The sequence below is a fragment of the Procambarus clarkii genome, chromosome 78 (assembly GCF_040958095.1).
Source record: "Procambarus clarkii isolate CNS0578487 chromosome 78, FALCON_Pclarkii_2.0, whole genome shotgun sequence".
In the NCBI taxonomy this organism is placed as follows: domain Eukaryota; kingdom Metazoa; phylum Arthropoda; class Malacostraca; order Decapoda; family Cambaridae; genus Procambarus; species Procambarus clarkii.
In genome coordinates this window covers 11,345,188-11,369,614 of record NC_091227.1, presented here as the reverse complement: position 1 = coordinate 11,369,614, position 24,427 = coordinate 11,345,188, and the positions used below count along the sequence as shown (strand labels likewise).

Sequence of the window (24,427 nt, the reverse complement as noted above, 5' to 3'; positions counted from 1 at the left end):
AGGAACCCCGAGCCCTGGCACGACCTTTCCGGGAAGACCCACCCCGGGACCCCCGGAAAACCAACAAGTCCGACATCGGACGACAAGCCGCCGATGCAGCCTGAATAAACTGCGCCACGGCCGACTCCTCAAACAGGAGAGGACAAAAAGGTGAAGAACGCCTAAGAGCCAGAGCCCAAGCAGATTCCACGGAGGAACCCAGCACCGCCTGCCGACACGCGAGACGGGAAGCATAAAACAGGGAAACCGCATCCCGCAAAATCGGCGTGATTAGCTTCAACAAGGCAGCCGACGAACGCGCAGCCGAGGACAAGGTGCCGGACCCAAGCGTCCCCACATCCTCTACGAGCCAATCCGAAGACAGCTCCAGGAGGGAAAAGAACCGCAAGGCCAAACTCAAAAGGCCCCGGGCGCGCAAGTCCTCCGCAACGAGCGCCGCCGAAAGGGAGGGAACCTGCACATGGAGCTGAATAACGCCCACATCGCGGGGAAGGGCAGGGGCAAGCAAGCACTCATTCAGGTACTCAAGTTCGCCCCCCAGGAAAACCTGAAGCACCGTGGAAGCTTCCCGCCACTCCAGCGTGCGGGAACGACAGAAGGAATGCCAGGAATCCAGACCAAACAAGGGGCAGTCTGCTAGCCAGGACGACTCCGGAACCTCGTAACGGAGCCAGAAAGGGAACGAAGTCCCAAACCTGAACGTGAACGGATCCATTTCCGAGGCATAATCCGGGTCACGCAGGATAAGCTGCAAAGGCCGCTCGCACCACACCAGGTTGGATGCGATAAGCCGAAAACCTCCGGAAGGACGGTACCGACGTACCCGGGGGAACACGGAACCGAACCCGGGGAGGGGCCGACACCAAATCCAACTCGTACGCAGAGGGGGGAAAAAGAAAACCCCACTCCTTGTAACAATAAGCCCTGCTCAGTGGGAAGAAAAACCCAGGCGGGGTCCAGCAGGGCCCAAGGCCCCCAAGTCAGCCCCTCCCCAGCCTCGAGGTCCTTCACCACAGGACCCGAGGCCGAGTCCTCTCCCCAAGCCCCGACCCCACAAGACAAGGACGGAGCAGCCGGAAAAGCTGGAGGAAGGGGGGCCCACTGGTCAGACCCTGAAGCTTCGGCCGGGAGACAAGACTCGAATGCCTCTGCCGCCCCCCCGGAAGGGGCACCCCCCGAAGCTGCCCGAGTCTCGAGATCAAGAAACCCCTGCTCCGACCCCGAAACCCTCAGACGCTTCGGGGCCGGAAGCAGGGGCGGGGGACCAGAACGAACAGAAGGGGAAGGACGAGGAGGTGCGGACTGAACCAGGATCGAAGCGACCCCCACCCCTAAGTCCGGGTCTCGAAAAGCAAAGCGGGGCAGCCCCGGGGCATCTGGGGAAGCAACCAACCGAGCGCATTGCAACAGACGAAACCTAGACTGCAACGCACGCGCCGCCTGTACCCGAATAGAATCATCAGAGGATTGGGTAAATTGAGTCACAAGCAAGCAGCAACACTCACAGGACTCAGGGTCGAAAGTATCACCGACCCAACAGGCAGCGTGGCAGAGGCAAAAACAATGAGGGTCACCCTGAGACAAGGGAACCGAGCAACCCTCAAACTCGCACACAGCGAGTGGGGACTCCGGGGTCACATCCATCGCACCCAAGCGCCCCTAGGGGATTCCCAGGGTCCTGAGCGTTTACTTTAAGAGGACTCGCGCTCAGGTAGTCCCAAGCAGGGTGCTGCAAACCGGCGCCCAAAACTACCAAGCAAACTTCTAAAGCTGAACCCCAGGGACGTGTACACTCACGGGGACCTAGCAGGGGCCGCCACCGAGGAGAATAGTGGAAGGGCAAAAACAAACTGAATAAAATGACAGAACCCCGATGTCATGTCGATGTCGGGAAGTACAAGCTGAGCAGCACCCTGCGCCCCTACCCGTGCAAACTGCCTCTTACCTGCCGGTAACGAGGGAGAACAGAACACCCAAGAGCCCAACAGGCGGCCGAAAAATCGAAAGGTAAAACGGACCAGCAGAGGCAGACCCCGAGGAGCCTGTGGAAGGTGGCCCCAAGCCCCAAGGGCAGTACCTACAGGGCACCTAGGGAAGGCAGCCCTAGGCGCATGCAGCCCGAGTACTGAAGATAACTCCTGGCTCTCGCACCCACAAAACCAACACCACACGCAAAGCACAGTGCAGTAGCGACACCGGAGCCAGAGCACACGACCATCGCCTATAGCATCAGCCTCAAGAACTGAGGTGTGGGTAGCCGGCGCGGGGAGTCTGGGGCTCCCCCTTCCCCCTCCCGGGGAGGGGGGAGCTGCGCAGACAGCGGTGCAGCGGTGTGTGACGTCACACTAGTTTGCTTGTTTTCGGTTGGGGAGTTCTATCCACTAGTTCGGTTTTTGGTAGCAATTTTAACCAGAATAGGGGTTTGTTTTGAGGCGCTTACCTTTCTGGGTGCCTGTTCCGGTCGATGGCAGACATAGAATGCTTCCAACCACACGGGGGCTTCTATAGGCCATTGCTCCCCTTGCCTCTCTGAGGGGGCCCGGTTCTGGCCGTGGTCCCCGGTAGGCCTAAGAACTCCATACACATGACTGATGCCAAAGTCTGACATTAGCATATCAGCCTGGGATAGCTCCGGGGAGCCGACGGGGCTCCCCCCAGAAAATGAGTGTTGAATGTAATGAAACGCCATTTTCTGGGTGAGCTCCAGAGGCTCCCTGGAGCTTATTGGGCTAATGTATGTTATATTACACCGGGATGTTAGCTAAGGAGTTCAGACCTACCAGGGACCAGCGCCAGAACCTGACCCCTTCAGAGAGGTTTCAGGGAGCATTGGCCCTGGAAAACCCCCTTGTGGTTGGGGTTTTCCTTATCTGCCATCGACCGGGGTTAGGCACCCAGATAGGTAGGCATAACAAAACAAACTCCACATGGTAAAAAACTAAAACAAAAAAACGAACAGAGAGGTAGAAACTCCCTTCAATCCCAAGGAAACAAACAAACCAGCAAACATCACACTTTACTGCCACATCGATCGTCAGCGCAGCCCTTGCAGCCACGAGAAGGGGAGGGGGAAGCCCCGGACCTAGCACCCCGGCTGCCTAGCATCAGTTCGGAAGCTAAGCTTCAACCAACGCGAAAGAACCGCCAACCGGTGGGAGGGAGGGTTGCCAGGGAGCCTCCGGTGCTCACCCAGAACATGGCGTTTCATCACATTCAACGCTGGTTTTCTGTGGGGGAGCCCCCTATGGCTCCCTGGAGATTCATACCCAAAGAGAAGGAAAAGAAAGGGCTGACCCGGGAGGCGGATACAACAAACTCCGCAATGAGAAGCTGAGACAACAGGCTGCAACCTGCGACCCAAGGCAACAAGAACGCACAGCAGCAGACACGTGCATAAAGAACGGGCGGCCAGGAACCTGTGCGACCCTCAAATCCTTGCACCTAAAATGAGCCTTAGACATCACCAACACAGCAGCGAAAGCTGCAAATGTCCAAACAGCACGGGCTCAAGGATAGACCGCAGGCTGGAAGACGTAAAAAACTCTGCAGACTAGACCGCAGGCTGGAAGACGTAAAAAACTCTGCAGACGACCTCGGAGACCAAGCCCTGAAACAGGGAACGAGAAGAACCGGATCAACCCAAAGCGCATTCCCAGACACGGTACGCAGGTAACGGCAAACAAAAAACACAACCAGACAACACAGGACGCACCCCCAGCCGAACCAATCAAGTATCAGTAACCCAAAGACCCCTCCGGAAAGCAGCCGTTTCGACCATCGTCAGAAGGACAAAGAAAGGCTGCAAACGTACAGACCTACTACCAGTACCAAAGAGCAGAAACCTGAATCGAAGGGGCTATCACAAACTGTGGAGAAGATAAGAGGGCACCCTGATCAAGGACTAGGACGGCTCAGGCGACGCATGAGCAGGCTGGAGGTGAAACAAAACACATGAAAGCGTACAGAATGGGGCAGATGTGACGTCCACCCTGAACGCAAGCCGGAGCGGCTCCGCCAGCGCCGCACAATACGAGGCGACAGACAGAAACATCAATAACTGTAGTCCTGAAAACCCAAGAAAAGGCAAGAAAACCCGATGCAAAAGAGAAGACGATCTACGAAGAGCAAGAAAAAAGTGCATAGAAACACCAATAACATCATACTGTCGCCAAGACGAAGCTCGCAGGTGGGACACCATCAACAAAGCCACCTGATCACCACAGAGGTGGTGATACCCGCGTCAAAATACCAGACGCGAAGAGCCAAGGAGAAGGCCAAACCAATCACGTACAGGACCGATCCGACCTGCCAAAAGAGGAGGAGCCGCGGGAAAACCCCCCAGGTTCGGGCACCTATCAAGCAGCGTCTGAAAATAAAGCAAGGGCCGGCCACCGAGGGACCATGAGGACTACTCTCTTTGGAATGGGCTCCAAACGAGCCAGAACCTGAAGCAACAGCTGGAACGGGAGAAGAGGAACAGGTATCCCCACCTTGACCAGTCCTGCCGAAAGGCATCCACCGTGAACGCCTCGCAGGCGGGTAAAGGCGCCACATAGAATGGGCGACGCCTAGACCACGTTGACTCGAAGACGTCCATGGCCAAGAGTTCATACGTCCGGCAGAGCCAACGAAAAGAGTTGGTGACGACTGGCCAATCCGCGAACAGAGGAATGAACCGAGACAGGTTTTCCACCATGACGTAGGACACACCTCGGACATGAACCTCACAGTTAGCCAAATCCCGAGAATCCAGCAAATGAGCCACTCAAAGGGACCAATCCCAAAGGTCAAACACCTAAGAGAAACCCTGTGGTTCCGGCAAAGAACCGCCAGAGAACAGTCCGAATAGAGCTGAATGATAGAGCACCGAGTCACTTTAACCTTCCAAAGCGCAAACCAGACAGCCACGAACTCCCGAACTGTGCTGTGAGCCCGACGGACGGACAGACCCCACAATCCCAGGCCAACCTGGTGAGCACTGGTCACAAATCCCCAGCCAAGAGATGACCCATCCGTGAACATATCGTGCGAAGGCTCGGGGAGGTGCCAAGGCACGGAACCCGAAAACCACAAAAAGGAAGCTGGTGACGCAGCACCAACACAAGATCCCCCGGAGGAACGAACCCAACGATTGCATGAGAGGCGGAAGGGGAGTTTCCGAAGGAACCAAACAGACGCCGAAGCCAAACCTGACCTTGCGGGCAGACCCGCACGTCGAAGTTCAGACTTCCACACAACTGCTCAAGCAACCGCCGAGCAACCTGGCACCCCTTCATGAACAGCCGAAGGCAGGACCACAGCCACAGTAACACTTCTGGAGGGAAAGACAAGGAGCGGCCCCAGAGCCCTGAACAAGACCCAGCCAGGTCCAAACCCGGGACGGAAACAGATGGAACGGCTTGCAGATCACCAGGAAACCAAACCCAGTGATCTGGGAAGAACCACACCCCTGGCGAGCAGAAAAGTGGACCGACTGGGAGCCCACACCAGCCAGTCTTTGAGGTAGGCCAAACACCGAATCCCAAGCAGACTCAGACAGGGCACCAAGATCCGGTAAAGATGCGTAAATACTCCAATTACCAAAGTGCCAATTACAAACTAGGAAAGGCAACAAAAGCGGCAAGCCTGAAGCTCCACCACCAATTGTGCCAGTCCCGGAAAACTGGAGAGGAAAGTGCCAAGAATTGACCTGGAGGTCCAGGGCCACCATCCAGGCACCCGCCCCAACAGAAGCCGGACCGGAGACAACAGTCCTCCAATGAGGGCATAGAACCCAGGGCGCAGACTGAAGAAGTCCAGAAGAACCGCAGATTCGCCAGGCCCGTGTCTGCATCGAGCAGACAGGAACCCCAGAAAGATGGGGCGGATTGACCACGTCCAACGCACCCACGATGACATGACGAAGCGCAGGGGAAGAAGCCCACCCCGCCAGCCCTGAACCCCCTAAGGGGGGAGAAGCTGTCAGCCGCTGCCATCAGAGGCCGGAAGACAACTAAAAGCGCCTGCTAACTGCGGGACCATGCGAGAGTCAACAGAGCAAGCTGCTCCCCCAGCACCCTGTCAACAGCAAAGGGAACAGAGCCCCTTTCGAAAGAAAAAGTATATATACATACATACACATATATATGTACATATATACATACATAGGGAGCCGGTCGGCCGAGTGGACAGCACGCTGGATTTGTGATCCTGTGGTCCTGGGTTCGATCCCAGGCGCCGGCGAGAAACAATGGGCAAAGTTTCTTTCACCCTATGCCCCTGTTACCTAGCAGTAAAATAGGTACCTGGGTGTTAGTCAGCTGTCCGGGCCGCGGGGACACTAAGGCCCCGAAATCATCTCAAGATAACTCAAGATAACACATACAGTATATACAAATATATATTATGCATATATACATATACAGTATATATATATATATATATATATATATATATATATATATATATATATATATATATATATATATATATATATATATACTGGGGTTCGAGTCTCCTGGTGGGAAAGTGTTCTAAAGTTGTATACTTAACTCTCGTGTTTAGGAGAGTTGTGCCTTAAGCATAGACACTGTGTCTTCCCATATTAACAGGGACTTGATGAAATTAACGTCTAAATGACCCCTCACTTGCTCTAGTGCTCTTGGGAGGTGGTGATCTTTGGTGTATTTAAATACTCCGAAATTACCATCTCTTTTAAGGGTCTGAGCGGGTGGTGGAGCGGGTTAAGGCGTACCTGTTATGCCAGTTGCTGGAAGGCTTCTGTGCTGGCTAGGGTTCGAGTCTCCTGGTGGGAAAGTGTTCTAAAGTTATATGTATATATATATATATATATATATATATATATATATATATATATATATATATATATATATATATATATATATATATATATATATATATATATATATATATATATATATATATATATATAAATATATATATATATATATATATATATATATATATATATATAAATATATATATATATTTATATATTTATATATTTATATATATATATATTTATATATTTATATATATATATATATATATATATATATATATATATATATATATATATATATATATATATATATTTATATATTTATATATATATATTTATATATTTATATATTTATATATATATATATATATATATATATATATATATATATATATATATATATATATATATATATATATATATATACACATACACATATAAATACGCACACAGAATGCACTTACACATGAGCACACACACACACAGTGTACACATGTACATGTATATGTGTACACACACATACACGTGAAAAGAAAATTACAAGCCACCGACCAATGGGCAGAGAGCACCATGCCGGCCAGGCGAATAAGGCACAAAACTGCATCAAAAGGCCCACATCGACAACAAAACCCCAAAGTCCCAGCACGACCACAACAAGTGCCAAGACCCAAAAAAGATCAGTCTGCAAGCCAAGAAAACCCTGGAACCCCAGAAGATAGAACCGGGTCACACACGAGGAAACAAAGCCCCCCGTAACCAACAAGGGGGGCCCAAGAGGAAGAAACCTCCAGAACGAAACCAAAGAACCCAACGAAACCAAAGGAACCCGGAATCGAACCAAGGGGAGCCCAAACCACCACATTTGCCGGCAGAGATAAACCACAGAAAGGCAAAGCACAGCCCCCAGACAGAACCCCCAGGGAAACGGTCAAAACAGACCGAAAACCGAGGGACAAGGTGTGAGAGCAAGCACAACAGACAGGGACACTGAGCCCAAACCCAAGGGCCCAGACCCAAAACAAGCAAAAACGGAAATCCCGGTGTAAAATCAACACTCAAATGTTCCCAGAGGAACAGGAAATGGGCAGAACACACCAGAAAAGCAAAGAAAAGACAACAGGAGAATAAAAAAAAAAATGAAAAAGGTGAAAAACTTACCCAAGACGCTCGCCCGCACCCCCAGGGGCATGTAAACAAACCGCAACGCCGCCCTGGTGAGAGCGGTCCATTTTCTTCTGCCGGGAAACCGGGAGAAGAAAATGGCCACCAGAACAGAGAGCTGTGACCGACGCAAAAGATACAAAAAAACCAGCATTGAATGTAATGAAACGCCTTTTTCTGGGTGAGCCCCGGAGGCTCCCTGGAGCTTATCGGGCTAATGTATGTTATGTTAGACCGGGACATTAGCTAAGGAGTTCAGACCTACCAGGGACCAGCGCCAGAACCGGGCCCCTTCAGAGAGGTTTCAGGGAGCAATGGCCCTGGAAAACCCCATATGGTTGGGGGTTTTCCTTATCTGCCATCGACCGGGGTTAGGCACCCAGAAAGGTAGGCGTAACAAAACAAACCCCACATGGTAAGAAACTACAACAAAAACCGAACAGAGAGGTAGAAAACTCCCTACAATCCCAAGGAAACAAGCAAACAAGCAAACATCACACTTTACTGCCGCGCCGATCGTCAGCGCAGCCCTCCCCACCCCGGGAGGGGGAGGGGGGAGCCCCGGACCTACCGCGCCGGCTGCCAAGCTCCAGTTCGGAAGCTAAGCTTCAACCAACGCGAAAAAAACGCCGACCGGTGGGAGGGAGGGTTTCCAGGGAGCCTCCGGGGCTCACCCAGAAAATGGCGTTTCATTACATTCAACGCTGGTTTTCTGTGGGGAGCCCCTACGGCTCCCTGGAGCTTCATACCCAAAGAGAAGGAAAAGAAAGGGCTAACCCGGGAGGCGGCCGCCACAAACTCTGCAACGCAAAGCCAAGACAACCGGTCGCAAACCTGCGACCCAAGGCAACAAGAACGCCCAAGAACAGACCAACATATGGATGGGCGGCCAAAAACCTGTGCGACCCACAATTCCCTGCGCCCGAAATGAGCCCGAGACGTCACCAACACAGCAGCAATTGCTGCAAACGTCTGAACAGCACGGGCGCAAAGACAGACCGCAGGAAGAAGGAAAACACTGCGGACGACCTGGGAGACACGAGCCCTGAAAACAGGGAACGAAGGAACCGGATCAACCACAGCGCATCCCCAGGCACGGTACGCCGGCAACAGCAAAAAGCACAACTGGACAACACAGGACGCACCCCCCGGCCAAACCAAACAAGTACCAATACCCCAAGAACCCCTCCGGAAAGCAGCCGTCTCGACCGTCGCCAGGACAGAGAAAGGCTGCACACCAATAAAGCTACCACCAGTACCAAAGAGGAGGAAACTGAAACCGAAGGGGCTACCACAAACTGAGGGGAAGAGAAGAAGGCACCCTGAACAAGGACCAGGATGGCTCAGGCGACTCATGAGCAGGCCGGAGGGGAAACAAAACGCGAGAAAACGTAATAAACGTCATACAGTCTCCAAGACGAAGCTCGCAGGTGGGACACCGTCAACAAAGCCACCTGAACACCATAGAGATGGCGATACCTGCGTCAAAATACCAGACGCGAAGAGCCAAAGAGAAGGCCGAACCAGTCACGGACAGGACCGATTCGGCCTGCTGAAAGAGGCGAAGCCTCAGGAAAAACGCCCCGGGTACGGACACCTATCAAGCAGCGTCTGAAAAGAAGGCCGGGCCGGCCACCGTGGAACCATAAGGACTGTTCTCGTGGGAATGGGCTGCAACCGAGCCAGAACCCGAAGCAACAGCTGGACCGGGAGAAGAGGTACAGGTACCCCCCACCTCGACCAGGCCTGCCGAAAGCCTCCACCGTGAAGTCCTCGCAGGTGGGAAGGGCACCACAAAACGGGCGACGCCTAGACCACGCCGACCCGAAGACGTCCATGGCCAGGAGTCCATAAGCCCAACAGAGCCAACAAAACGAATCGGCGACGACTGGCCAACCCACGAAGAGGAATGAACCGAGACAGCTGTCCACCAGGACGCAGGACACACCCCGGACACGAACCACACGATTAACCAAACCCCCTGTGGTTCCGGCAAGAACCACCAGAGAACAGTCCAAACAGAGCTGAATGGTAGAGTACCTAGTGACCCAAACCCTCCGAAGCGCAAACCAGACAGCCATGAACACCTGAACCGGGCTGTGAGCCCGACGGACAGACAGACTCCATCAACCTTGGCCGACCTGGTGAGCACTGGTCACAAAGCCCCAGCCGAGAGACGACCCGTCCGTGAACACATCGAGCGAAGGCTCGGGGAGCTGCCAAGGCACGGAACCCCGAAAACCCCAAAGAGGAAGCTGGTGACGCAGCACCAACACCAGATCCCCAGAGGAACCCAAGGAATGCAAGAGGCGGAAGTGGAGTCTCCGTAGGAACCAACCGACGCCAGAGCCAAACCCGACTCCGCGGGCAGACAAGCACGCCGAAGTGCAAACTCCCGCACAACCGCCCAAGCAACCGCTGAGCAACCCGGGACCCCCTCCTGAACAGCCAAAGGCGGGACCACAGCCACAGTAACACTTCTGGAGGGAAGACAATGAGGGGCCCAAGAGCCTGAAACGAGGCCCAGGTCCGAACCCGGGACGGAAACAGAAGGTAAAACCTCCAGATCACCAGGAAACCAAACCCAGCGATCTGGAAAGAACCATCCCCTGGCGAGCAGACAAGCGGACTGACTGGGAGCCCACTCCAGCCAGTCGTCGAGGTAGGCCAGACACCGAATCTCAGACGCAGACAGGGCACTAAGATCCGGTAAAGATGCAAAGAGTATACAAAGTGCCCTTCACAAAATAGGGAATGCAATAAAAACAGCAAACCTGAAGCCCCACCACCAAAGCATTGTATGACAATCATATTAAGACATATTATGACATATGACAATCATTATAGGACAATATGACAATTATAATCAAAGCATTATATGACAAAGAGTGCTGGGAAGACGGGACACCACGAGAGTAGCTCTCATCCTGTAACTACACTTAGGTAAGTACACATAGGTAATTACCAACCGTGCTAGCCCCAGAAAAACTGGAGAGGAACGTGCCAAGAAGTGACCTGGAGGTCCAGGTCCACCATCCATGCACCCGGCCCTAACAGAATCCAAACAGGAGACAACAGTCCTCCGAGCAGGGCAGAGGATCCAGGGCGCAGACGGAAGTAGTCCAGAAGAACTGCTGACTGGAAAAGCTCATGACTGCAAAGAGCAGACGGGAAAAGCTCATGACTGCAAAGAGCAGACGGGAAGCCCAGAAGGATGGGGCGGATCGACCACGCCCCACACACCCACGAAGAGGAAATGACGAAGCGCAGGGAAGAAGCCCACCCCGCCAGCTCTGAACCCCCCCCAAGGGGGAGAAGCCGTCCTCCGACGCCAGCAGAGGCCGGAAGACAACCCAAAGCGCCCACCAACAGCGGGACCAAGCGAGAGGCAACAGAGCAAGCTGCTCCCCCAGCTCCCAGTCAACAGAGAAGGGAACAGAACCCCTTCAGAAAGAAAAAGTACACTACCGAAGTCATGAGGAGAGACTACGGGAATGAAACCACACTTCGCTGGAAGAGGAAGTGAGGGGAGACCTGATCACCACATACAAGATACCCAAGGGAATCGACAGGGTTGAGAAGGACAGGCTATGTAACACAAGGGGCACACGCACTAGGGAACACAGGTGGAAACTGAGTACCCAAAAGAGCCACAGATAGAATTAATTTTTTTTTTTTTTTTTTTTTTTTTTTTTTTTTTTTTTTTTTTGAGTGTCAGAATGGGAACGGGAAAGCACTAAGAAGTAATGTGGCGACTCCTCACACAAGTAACGAGGCTGACCCCCATACAATGTCACATGTAGACATGACAGAGCCCAAGAGGCACAGGAACCGATACATTGTCAGCACAGATGGAGGAAGTTACACAGGGAATAGAACAGTGCAAGAAAGATATGCAACTCACTTATGCACAAGTGGCCAAGGAGAAGGAAAAAATAGAAGAAGCAGTAAAGGAAGTCAAACACTGCAGCAACCAAGATAAAACAAACATTAGGCTAGAAGTGAGGAAAGAATTGGCATCTAACCCGAAGTTGGTGCAAAACACAGTTGATCGGAGTAAGTCCCTGATCATTTTTGGCTGCAAAGAAAAGGCGATAACATCTAGGTCAGAAAGAGCTGTAGAAGAAGCTAAAGTAGTAGATAAAATTGTTGGCCTCGTGGAAGGTCTTACAAACAGAGAGAATGTGTGCGACTACAGGAGAATAGGCAGGTACGTAAAAGGGAAAGATCGACCTTTGAGGATCACCCTAAACGGTGCCAAACAGATGGAAGAAGTACTAAGGAATGCTAGAAAATTGCAAAGGGATGAGGATGGGAAAGGGTGGTCGTTAAGACGAGATCTTTCAAAAGAAGATAGAGAGAAGCTGAAACTGAACCTCGCCGAGGCAAAACATTTAAATGAGAGCAGGAATGAAGAAGAAATAAATTCTTTTTTCTACAAAGTGATAGGGGTAGGCAAACCAGTAAAGTGGTACATAAAGGCAAACCAACAAAATCAATAGAGAGAGGGGGAGTGAAGAATAAGGAGAGGGGGAACAAGTTCCTGAAGATTGCATACACCAACATAGATGGAGTGAGATCGAAGATACTGGAGTTAAGTGATGTAATACAGCTGCAGACACCAGACATTGTTGCACTCACGGAGACAAAACTTGAAGATGTAATTTTAAATGAGGTCATATTCCCAAGGGGCTACTCAATTTGGAGACGGGACAGAAAAATTAGGAAAGGCGGTGGCGTTGCTGTGCTGGTAAAAGAACACCTAAAGGTGAAGGAAATAATGACTGCCAATCCACAAGAAGTTGACATAATAGCACTAGAGATCTGCTATGAGGATGATAAACTAATGATGATAAATGCATATAGTCCACCGCCAAGCAGCACATGGTCAAAGGAGGAGCTAGATAGTAAACGTGAAGGTCTTATAACAATAATGAGAGAGATTATAGCGAGAGCGGATAACGATAGATCACGACTGTTGATAGTCGGTGACTTCAACTTGAAATCCATAGACTGGGAAGCATATGAAGCTAAAACAGAAGATTTTTGGACCTGTAAATTTGTAGACCTCATCCTGGAAACATTCTTGTATCAACATGTTAAACAAGCTACGAGGATGAGGGAAGGGGACGTTCCCTCCATGCTAGATTTGATATTTACCAGGAAGGAGGAAGAGATATTTGACATTCAGTACCTTCCTCCCTTGGGTAAAAGTGACCATGTCTTTTTGGGAATAAAGTATGCAATGCGTTATAAGCTGGAAGAAAATAAGGAGGTTGAAGCAGTTGAAAAACCAGACTTCAGGAGAGGACATTATGGTGACCTTAGAAATTTTTTTAGTGAGTATAATTGGACAGACTTGATGCTAGGCAAGGAAGTGAATGAGATGTATGGCAAGTTTTGTGAAATATATGATAAAGGCACAAAAAAATTTATACCAAAACAGAGATGCAGGACCAGAAAACAGGATTGGTTCGACAGAAATTGTGAGAGGGCAAGAGACCAAAAGACACAAAAATGGAATCAGTATAGGAAGAGGCCAAACCCCCAAACATACCAGCGATACAAAGATGCGAGAAACAATTATACAGCAGTAAGGAGAGAGGCAGAAAGAAATTTTGAAAAAGGGATAGCAGATAAATGTAAAACAGAACCGGGCCTATTCTACAAATTCATAAACAACAAATTGCAGGTAAAGGATAATATCCAGAGGTTGGAAATGGGAAACAGATTCACGGAAAATGAAAAGGAAATGTGTGAAACATTAAATGAAAAGTTCCAAAGTGTGTTTGTACAAAATGAAATCTTCAGAGAACCAGACACAATAAGAATTCCAGAGAACAACATAGAGCGGATAGAGGTGTCTAGAGATGAAGTGGAAAATATGCTAAAGGAGCTCGGGAGGAACAAAGCAGCTGGCCCAGATGGCGTTTCACCATGGGTTCTGAGAGAATGTGCATCTGAGCTCAGCATTCCACTTCACCTGATCTTTCAGGCATCCCTGTGTACAGGAATCGTAGCAGACGTGTGGAAACAGGCTAACATAGTTCCAATCTACAAAAGTGGCAGCAGGGAAGACCCCCTCAATTATAGACCTGTATCATTGACAAGTGTAATAGTGAAAGTATTGGAAAAGCTAATCAAAACTAAATGGGTAGAACACCTGGAGAGAAATGATATAATATCAGACAGACAGTATGGTTTTCGATCAGGAAGATCCTGTGTATCGAATTTACTCAGTTTCTATGATCGGGCCACAGAGATATTACAGGAAAGAGATGGCTGGGTTGACTGCATCTATCTGGACCTAAAAAAGGCTTTCGACAGAGTTCCACATAAGAGGTTGTTCTGGAAACTGGAAAATATTGGAGGGGTGACAGGTAAGCTTCTATCATGGATGAAAAATTTTCTGACTGATAGAAAAATGAGGGCAGTAATCAGAGGCAATGTATCGGAATGGAGAAATGTCACAAGTGGAGTACCACAGGGTTCAGTTCTTGCACCAGTGATGTTTATTGTGTACATAAATGATCTACCAGTTGGTATACAGAATTATATGAACATGTTTGCTGATGATGCTAAGATAATAGGAAGGATAAGAAATTTAGATGATTGTCATGCCCTTCAAGAAGACCTGGACAAAATAAGTATATGGAGCACCACTTGGCAAATGGAATTTAATGTTAATAAATGTCATGTTATGGAATGTGGAATAGGAGAACATAGACCCCACACAACCTATATATTATGTGAGAAATCTTTAAAGAATTCTGATAAAGAAAGAGATCTAGGAGTGGTTCTAGATAGAAAACTATCACCTGAGGACCACATTAAGAATATTGTGCAAGGAGCCTATGCAATGCTTTCTAACTTCAGAATTGCATTTAAATACATGGATGGCGATATACTAAAGAAGTTGTTCATGACTTTTGTTAGGCCAAAGCTAGAATATGCAGCTGTTGTGTGGTGCCCATATCTTAAGAAGCACATCAACAAACTGGAAAAGGTGCAAAGACATGCTACTAAGTGGCTCCCAGAACTGAAGGGCAAGAGCTACGAGGAGAGGTTAGAAGCATTAAATATGCCAAAACTAGAAGACAGAAGAAAAAGAGGTGATATGATCACTACGTACAAAATAGTAACAGGAATTGATAAAATCGACAGGGAAGACTTCCTGAGACCTGGAACTTCAAGAACAAGAGGCCATAGATTTAAACTAGCTAAACACAGATGCCGAAGAAATATAAGAAAATTCACCTTCGCAAATAGAGTGGTAGACGGTTGGAACAAGTTAAGTGAGAAGGTGGTGGAGGCCAAGACCGTCAGTAGTTTCAAAGCGTTATATGACAAAGAGTGCTGGGAAGACGGGACACCACGAGCGTAGCTCTCATCCTGTAACTACACTTAGGTAATTACACTTAGGTAATTACCTGTTGACGGACGGTTGAGAGGCAGGACCAAGGAGCCAGAGCTCAACCCCCACAAGCACAACTAGGTGAGGACATATATTGTAAAAGCACAAGCCGCCGACTAGTGGCAAAGAGCACTACGCCGGCCAGGCAAAGAAGGCACAAAACTGCATCAAAAGGCCCACCTCGACAGCAAAACCACAAAGTCCCAGCACAACCACAACATGTGCCAAGACCCAAAAAGCTCAGTCTGCAAGCCAGGAAGACCCCGTAACCCCAAAAGGCAGAACCGGGTCACACGAGGAAACAAAGTCCCCTGAACCCACAAAAGGGGGCCCAAGAGGAAGAAACCTCCAGAACGAAACCAAGGAACCCAAAGGAACCCAGAATCGAACCAGGGGGAGCCCAAACCACCACATTTGCCGGCGGAGAACACCACTAAAAGGCAAAGCACAGACCCCAGCAGAACGCCCTGGGAAAACGGTCCCAACAGACCGAAAACCGAGGGGCAAGGTGTGGGAGCAAGCATACCAGCCAGGGGCACTGAGCCTAAACCCATAGGCTCAGACCCAAAATCAACACCCAAACGTTCCCAGAGGAACAGGCAACGGCAAGAAAACACCAGAAAAACAAAGAAACGACAACAGGAGAACAAAAACCCTGCAAATTTTTTGAAAACTCACCAGAGACGCTCGCTCGCACACCCAGACGCATGTAAACAAACCGCAACGCCGCCCTGGTGGCCACGCCGGGAAACCGGCAGACGAAAATGGCCGCCAGCAGGGGCTGTGACTGACGCTTAATACACAAAAACACGCCAGCAAATGTGGGAAGCTAGCAGACTGGAAGGGCGAAAAACGACGCCCAACAGCAGAAAAACCCCTGAAGGGGCAAAACCGCCCCAGAACTGCTAGCAGGCAACCCCCACAGCCCCGGGAACCAACAACAGAGGCCCCGGGGCAGAGCCGTCCTCCAAGCCCTCCGCCCTTAAAGAAAAGCAAGAGCCCATGGGAAAGGCAACAAGAAAGGGCCGCTGGTAAGACCCAGAAGCCTTGGCAGGAGGCACAGGCTCAAACCTCCGTCCCCAACCCGAACGGGGCATCCCCCGAAAACCGCCCGAGTCTCTGCCGCAACTGAACCCCGCCCCGACCCCGAAACCCGCAGACGGTCCGGAGCCGGGAACATGGAGAGAAAGGGGCGAGCAGCACCTAACCAAACGGGGCGGCCACGGGGCATTCGAGTGGGAAACCAACCTAGCATGTTGCAGCAACCTAACCTAGCATGCAACACGGATGCCGCCTGTACTCTGAACAGTAATAACATCAGGAGAGTACTGGAGAACAAGCAGAGAATCACTCGCAAGACTCCGGGTCAAGGTGTCAGTGACCCAACAGGCAGCATGACGGAGGTAAAAATGGCGACTGTCACCCGGAGACAAGGGAACAGCAACCAACGATCCCGTTCAAGACGGGTTGGAACCCGGAAGACACATTCAATGGTCCCCCGAGCCCAGACAGGGGTTTCCAGGGCCCGTAGGGTAACAACTACGGGAAGCCCGGGCAAGGTGTTGCTAACCGGTTAAGAAACCCAAACATAAAAAGAGGGTAGATTATAGCACTGAAAACCCCTGAGACGTGTACAAGCACGGGGGCCTAGCAGAGGGCCGCCAAACACTACCAGTGGAACTATAACCACCTTAGGCAGACCCCCACCAGGCAAGAAAATGAAAAACAAAAGAAAAACCCCGCAAAAGTACACCGTCTCCAGAGGCAACAGAAACCGGCCGCCGCTTAGGTGGCAGGCTGCGCAACACCTTGACGCCCTAACCAGCACAATACCAATCCCTACCCAGGGCCAAACAAGGGCCCCAAGCCCCAGCTGGCCCCAAGGGCGAGGCAAATGCCGAGCAGCAAGAACCTCTACGGGAATGGTTCCCGAACGCCCCAGGGAAGATAACCCTGTTACGCAAGGGCAGTACTCACAGGGCGCTTAGGGAAGTCAGCCACTAAGCACATGCAGCCCCGGCACTGATGAAGTACTCCTGGCCACCGCACACCACAACACACGGCAGTGAACGCCACACAAGGCAAACACCGCCTAGGAAACTGAGGCCAGAGAAGCGTCAATCCCGGTTGACATTAGCGAACGAACTGGAGCTTGGCAGCCGGCGCGGTAGGTCCGGGGCTCCCCCCTCCCCCTCCCGGGGTGGGGAGGGCTGCGCGGACGATCGGCGCGGCAGTAAAGTGTGATGTTTGCTTCTTTGCTTGTTTCCTTGGGATTGTAGGGAGTTTTCTACCTCTCTGTTTCGTTTTTGTTGTAGTTTCTTACCATGTGGGGTTTGTTTTGTTACGTCTACCTTTCTGGGTGCCTAACCCCGGTCGATGGCAGATAAGGAAAACCCACAACCATATGGGGTTTTCCAGGGCCATTGCTCCCTGAAACCTCTCTGAAGGGGCCAGGTTCTGGCGCTGGTCCCTGGTAGGTCTGAACTCCTTAGCTAATGTCCCGGTCTAACATAACATACATTAGCCCGATAAGCTCCAGGGAGCCGTAGGGGCTCCTCACAGAAAACGCCAGCAAAAGTGAGAAGCAAGCAGACTGGATAGGCGAAAAACTCCACCAAGAAGCAGAAAACCCAGGCAGGGGCAAACCGCCCCAGAACTGCTAGCAGGCATCCCCCACAGCCCCGGAAGCAGAGGCCCCGGGGCAGAGCCATCCTCCAAGCCCTCCGCCCTTAAAAAAAAGGAAGAGTCCATGGGAAAGGCAGCAAGAAAGGGCCGCTGGTACGACCCAGAAGCCTTGGCAGGAGGAACAGGCTCGAAAACCTCCATCCTTAACCCAAACGGGGCAGCCCCTGAAAACCGCCCAAGTCTTGGCCCCAACTAAACCCCGCCCCGACCCCAAAACCCACAGACAATCTGGAGTCAGGAACAGGGAGGGAAAGGGGCGAACCACACCTAACCAAAACAGGGCAGCCCCAGGGCTTCCGAGTGGGAAACCAACCTAGCGTGTTGCAGCAACCTAACTTAGCTTGCAACACGGATGCTGCCTGTACTCTGAACAGTAATAACATCAGGAGAGTACTGGAGAACAAGCAGAGAAATATCTCGCAAGACTCCGGGTCAAGGTGGCAGTGACCCAACAGGCAACATGACGGAGGTAAAAGTGGCGACTGTCACCCGGAGACAAAGGCACAGCAACCAACGATCCCGTACAAGATGGGTTGGAACCCGGAAGACACATTCAGTGGTCCACCGAGTCCCGACAGGGGTTTCCAGCGTCCGTAGACTGACTGCTATGGGAAGCCCGGGCAAGGTGTTGCTAACCGATTAAAACCCAAAAATAACAAGAAGGTAGAGGACAACACTGAAAACCCCTGCAACGTGTACAATCACGGGGCCTAGCAGAGAGCCACGAAACACTACCAGTGGAACTATAGCCACACTAGGCAAACCCCCACCAGGCAAATGAAAATAAAAACAAAAGAAAACCCCGCAAAAGTATACCGTCTCCAGAGGCAACAGGAACCAGTCGCCGCTTAGGTGGCAGGTCGCACAACACCTTGACGCCCTAATGAGCACAATACCAGTCCCTTCCCAGGGCCAAACAAGGGCCCCAAGCCCCAGCTAGCCCCAAGGGCGAGGCAAATGCCGAGCAGCAAGAACCTCTACGGGAATGGTTCCCGAATGCACTAGGGAAGATAACCCTGTCAAGCAGGGGCAGTACTCACAGGGCGCTTAGGGAAGGAAGCCCCTAAGTGCATGCAGCCCCGTGCACTGATGAGGTACTCCTGGCCACCACACAACACAACACACAGCAGTGAACGCCACACAAGGCAAACACCGCCTAGGAAACTGGGGCCAGAGAAGCGTTTATCCCGGTTGACATTAGCTTACGAACTGATTTTTTTTTTTTATTAACATATTAGGTACATCTGCATTAGTGCAGCTTACGAACTGATGCTAGGCAGCCGGCGCAGTAAGTCCGGGGCTCCCTCCTCCCCCTCTTGGGGCGAGGAGGGCTGTGCGGACGATCGATGCGGCAGTAAAGTGTGATGTCTGCTTGTTTTCTTGGGATTGCAGGGAGTTTCTACCTCTCTGTTCCGTGTTTGTTTTAGTTTTTTACCATGTGGGGTTTGTTTTGTTATGCCTTCCTTTCTGGGTGCTAACCCCGGTCGATGGCAGATAAGGAAAACCCCAACCACAAGGGGATTTTCTAGCGCCATTACTCCCTGAAACCTCTCTGAAGGGGCCAGGTTCTGGCGCTGGTCTCTGGTAGGTCTGAACTCCTTAGCTAATGTCCCGGTCTAATATAACATACATTAGCCCGATAAGCTCCAGGGAGCCGAAGGGGCTCCCCACAGAAATTAGTGTTTCATTACATTCACTGCTGGGTTTTTTATACAGAAGCATAGTTACATTTTATCAATGCATAATACAGTCAATAGAAATTTAGCAACTACTGTACTATATCAGTTAAGAAATTCTTTGGAGTACAGTGGTGGAATCCTAACCATGTCCAAGATCATCCTAGATGAATGCATTGCCAATTGGATCACAATGTGCTTAAAAGTAATAGGTGACCAAGGATGTAGGTTCTATTTCACTGCCATGCTCCAAAGATGTGTTCATAGATATATTCCGCTACAATATTGTGTATTTCATTGTGTACTATACCAGTTGCTGCTTCCCAGAACGTGACAGCAGAGTATGGTCCTCGCATCATGACCCATGCATGCGGGGTACCTGAACGGCGAGTTCCAACACACACCCATGCGTCTAGGCCATATCCTAGCAATATGCTACACAGCAAAGTACACTTACTTTCTGTACTCTGCAAAAGTGAATGTTTGAAGATAATCAGTTACAAAATTATAAAGAAATGCTTAAATGTATAACATTTTGAAATCCTTTAGAAGCACATATTGGAGTAATAAATACAGAAACATAGCATAAACATTAAAACATTATATAATGTCCAGCTTTTCTGATCTGAAGAACCCCCATTGGCTCCCTGAACAAGATAGCTGAGATAGCTTCACACTACTGAGAGCCCATTAGGCTCAAGAATCTGTACACCAGTTGATTGACAGTTGAGAGGCAGGACCAAAGAGCCAAAGCACAACTAGGTGAATACACTACTGAATTATATGTCATAGAAATCCTGTTGACCTAACAGAGACCCGAGCCATTAACTGGTCCTTCTCATTAAGTCACAGAAAACTGAGGATTGTTATGATCACCCATAGAAACAAAGCATCCAGAAAGTATGCAAAGCAATACAGGCAACAGCATGGTTCTAAAAAATGAATGAATCACCTAAACAGTAAACAGACGCAGCAAATGATTTACAAAGCAACCAACAGGTGGCATTCCGGACCTCCCACGTCAGGGCCTGCAAAGACCCAGTCTTGTCTTTGATATGAGACCCTTCTGATCTTCCTGAGTCATCTCATCATAGCAAGAGCCACTTCTTTTCCAAGATACCCAACACCATAGGGTTTATTTAGCAATTGACAATATTAGGTCCGGTGCACTCTGCAACTCCAAAGAGCAGCAGGGTTACCAGGGCCTGGAATGTAACCAAGCAGGGTACCCAGGCACTTGGGACACTTCCTGAAAGAACTGACATCTATACAGTGGAGTCTTGATGTTCGATTGCCCGAGTACAAATTTATCGGTGTACAATGTAAATTTCATTGTAAAATCTGCCCTGGTGTTCAATATTCACTCTGGAGTATACAGCACTTGTTCAATATTCACTTAAGATACTAAGATCCAGGTAAGACAAGTAAAAAATCCTATAAGCTCTTAGATAAAGACTGGTGAGTACACTTTGCTAAACTGAATTGGAATGATGAGAAAAAATGAATATATGAGTTTGTATGTGACTTTTTCCTTTAAGTCCACAATGTAAATTGATCGTCGCGTCTACCTACCATGCAATCCAAAAAGGGGAGTTCTTTATTACCTTCTTCCATAGTGCTCACCTGTCTTTATCTAAGAGCTTACAGAATTTGTGACTTATCTTACCTAGAAGCTGAACTTAAATAAATATTTAAGAGTTTTCTGGATTTAAGTTATCCCTCATGGTTCATTGAAAAAGCACACAGTACAGTAAGGATAAAGGCCTCCTTTACACTAAAACTGAGAGACGCCCGTGGAATCCTGATAAGAAAATAGTTTTGAAATTGCCTTACAACCCTCTTTTAAGTAAACAGACCCGTAACGCAGCAAATACAAAACATAAAATTGTTTTCAATTACCCAAATACAAGTTAGGAAAAAGATTAATAAGAATAGAGAAGGAGAGGATAGTAATCTGGGAGTTTATATATTACCTTGAAGAGATTGTAATGAAGTCTATGTGGTGCGAAACAGGGCAAAAACTTGAGGTCAGAATTGAAAAACATAAAAAGGCATGTAGAATTATGGCTGATAACAGTGCTGTATCAAACCATAATTGGGAAAAGGATCATAATGTTGATTTTAAGATATGTGAAATAATCTATAAAAGTAATACTATTAGAACTAAAAGGGACTACATAAATCTCACAAACACAAAAGTTTGGGATTTTATCCTATGTTAGTATGGTTGTGAGAAACCTTACCATTACTAATTCTTTATAGTCATAGTCCTTGGTTAAGCCCTGTTGTTCTTGTACGTAAGCCAGATAAGACATACAGATTTTGTGTTAATTACCATAAAGTAAATGAACAGACAGTTGCCGATTCCTATCCTCCTACCTTTAATTCAAGAGATCCTTGATAGTTTTGGCCATTCCCTCTCTGATTCCCTCTCCCCCCAAATATGTTAGTTCATGGGCTATCAACTCAAGACAGACTCAATGCTGGCCCAGGAGTAGGAGCCCAGGAATATCAGATGTTGGTGGTTTTGCACACTTGGGAGATTAAGCCGAGCTTCATGTGAACCACTTGGAATTAAGCGAATCATTTGTGGAGTCTGCTGGCTGTTTTGGTGCTTCATTTTTATAGAACATGCAGTTACCTGTATTGCTTCATCAATTTACTGAATGCTATTTCGAGTGTGATTGTAAAAATCCCCAACTCTCTCTCTGCTTCTGAGTAGGGACCATATTCTGGCTCTGGTCCTCGGTAGGCCAACAGGACTCCTATGAATGATGTGACTCAGTAGTGGGAACCTATCTTAACATGCTAGATTCAGGGAACAATGGGGGTTCAACCAGAAAAGAGAATTTCATTATATTTAATGCTGATTTTATACAAAGCTGACCAAGATGTCAAATATGCTTACTAGTGAGCGAGCAATGACAGCTATAGGCAGAGTAAACCACAGTCTGTTCGAGCAGGCAGGTAAATGATGAATGGGAATCACAGGCATGACACTGACCCATCGAGCTGCTTCTTCAGGAGACTTTAGCATTCGACCCACCTCAAATTTTCTTACAAATTCACATACAAACCTGCAAAATTAAATTGAGCTGAAGTTTTGCAGAGCAGAGATACTTTATCATACCTTTGTATAACAAACCAGCGTTGAATGTAATGAAACGCCATTTTCTGGGTGAGACCCCGGAGGCTCCCCAGAGCTTACTAGGGTGATATGCTAATGTCAGACTTTGGCATCAGTCATGTGTATGGAGCTCTGTGGGCCTACTGGGGACCATGAGCCAGAACCTGGCCCCCTCAGAGAAGCACGGGAAGCAATGGCCTATAGAAACCTCCGTGTGGTTGGAAGCATTCTATGTCTGCCATCGACCGGATCAGGCACCCAGAAAGTTAAACATCCCAAAACAAACCCCTATTCTGGTGAAATTATTGCTACCAAAAGCCGAACAAGTGGATAGAACTCCCCCTAAAAGAAACAAGCAAACGATCATGACGTCACATGCTGCTGCGTCACTGTTTGTGCAGCTCCCCACTCCATGGGAGGGGGAAGGGGAAGCCCCAGACCCCTCATGCCGGCTATCCACCCGTCAGTTCTGAGGCTGGATATCAAAACACAGGAAAAAACGCCGACCAGGAGTTAAGGTTGGATACCGGTGGGGGGGGGGATGCTGGACCCTCCAAGTCTCACCCAGAAAATGGCGTTTCATTACATTCAACGCTGGTTTTCTGGAGAGAGCCCCTTCGGCTCCCCGGAGCTAACTACCCACAGAGGAAGAACGTAGGGACTTACATAGGCAGTCGTTGCTCACTCCACAACTCGAAGTCGAGACAACCGGCTGCAACCGCCAACCCAAAAGACACAGGCCTGACTAGGCCTAGAGACATGCATGAGGTAACGAGCAGAAAGGACCTCGTTCGACTGCCAAAAGCCCCGTGCCCGAATGGCAGCCCAGGACATGGTGCCAAAGACAGCAGCAAGCGCAGTGAACGTATGAAAGACACGGACACGGGGACAGACTGCAGGCTGGCTAGCCTTAAGAACTCTGCAGACGACCTTGGAGACCTGCACCCGCGAACAGGGAAGAAAGGGAAACCAGATCAACCCAAAGTGCGTCCCCGGACACAGAGGCTGCAAATAACGGCGAAGAGCCACCACCGGACACAAAACATGATGCACCCCCGGCCCAACCAACCAAGCCTCAACAACCCAGGGACCCCTGCAGAAAGCAGCAGTCCCAATCTTCACCAGAAAAGGAGGAGATGGCTGAAGACGAACAAAACCATCACCACACACAAAAATCAAAATAGCGTGATGCCTCAAATGAACCTGGGCTGCCCAATGGCAACGAAGACCAAAAGAGCAGAAACCCCAGCGCCGGAGGAGAGCATGAAGCTCCCCAACCCGACCCCCAGAGGCCAATGCCAACAGAAAAGGAGCCTTGGAGAACAATCCTGAACCGAAGGGGCCACCAAAAAAAAACGAGGAGAAGGAAAAGAGCACTCTGTCCAATGACCTGGACGGCTCAGGCGGCGAAAGAGCAGGCTGGAGGTGAAACAATGCACGAGACAGCTTGCAAAACAGCGCAGAATTAACATCAAAACCAAAAGCAAGCCGAAGTGGCTCTGCCTGAGCCACGCGACACGAGGTGACGAATGGGGCAAGATGACGGCCCCAAACCTCCACAAGAAAAAGACAAGGCCACGCCA

General features: G+C 49.6%; 1 protein-coding gene across 3 annotated transcripts in view; it reads right to left on the bottom strand.

Annotated features, from left to right (window-relative positions):
- Positions 1–24,427, bottom strand: part of LOC123746140 (centrosomal protein of 76 kDa) — a 245,210-nt gene that overhangs the window by 84,716 nt on the left and 136,067 nt on the right. For all 3 annotated transcript variants that reach the window (XR_006771466.2, XM_069314067.1, XM_069314066.1), the window contains 2 exons: positions 22,626–22,794; positions 20,028–20,184 (listed from right to left, as the gene is read on the bottom strand). Coding sequence is in view for 2 of the 3 variants with exons in the window: in XM_069314067.1 (XP_069170168.1) it covers positions 20,028–20,184; positions 22,626–22,794 (326 nt within the window). In the remaining variant the exon portion in view is untranslated. The remainder of the gene's footprint in view (positions 1–20,027; positions 20,185–22,625; positions 22,795–24,427) is intronic.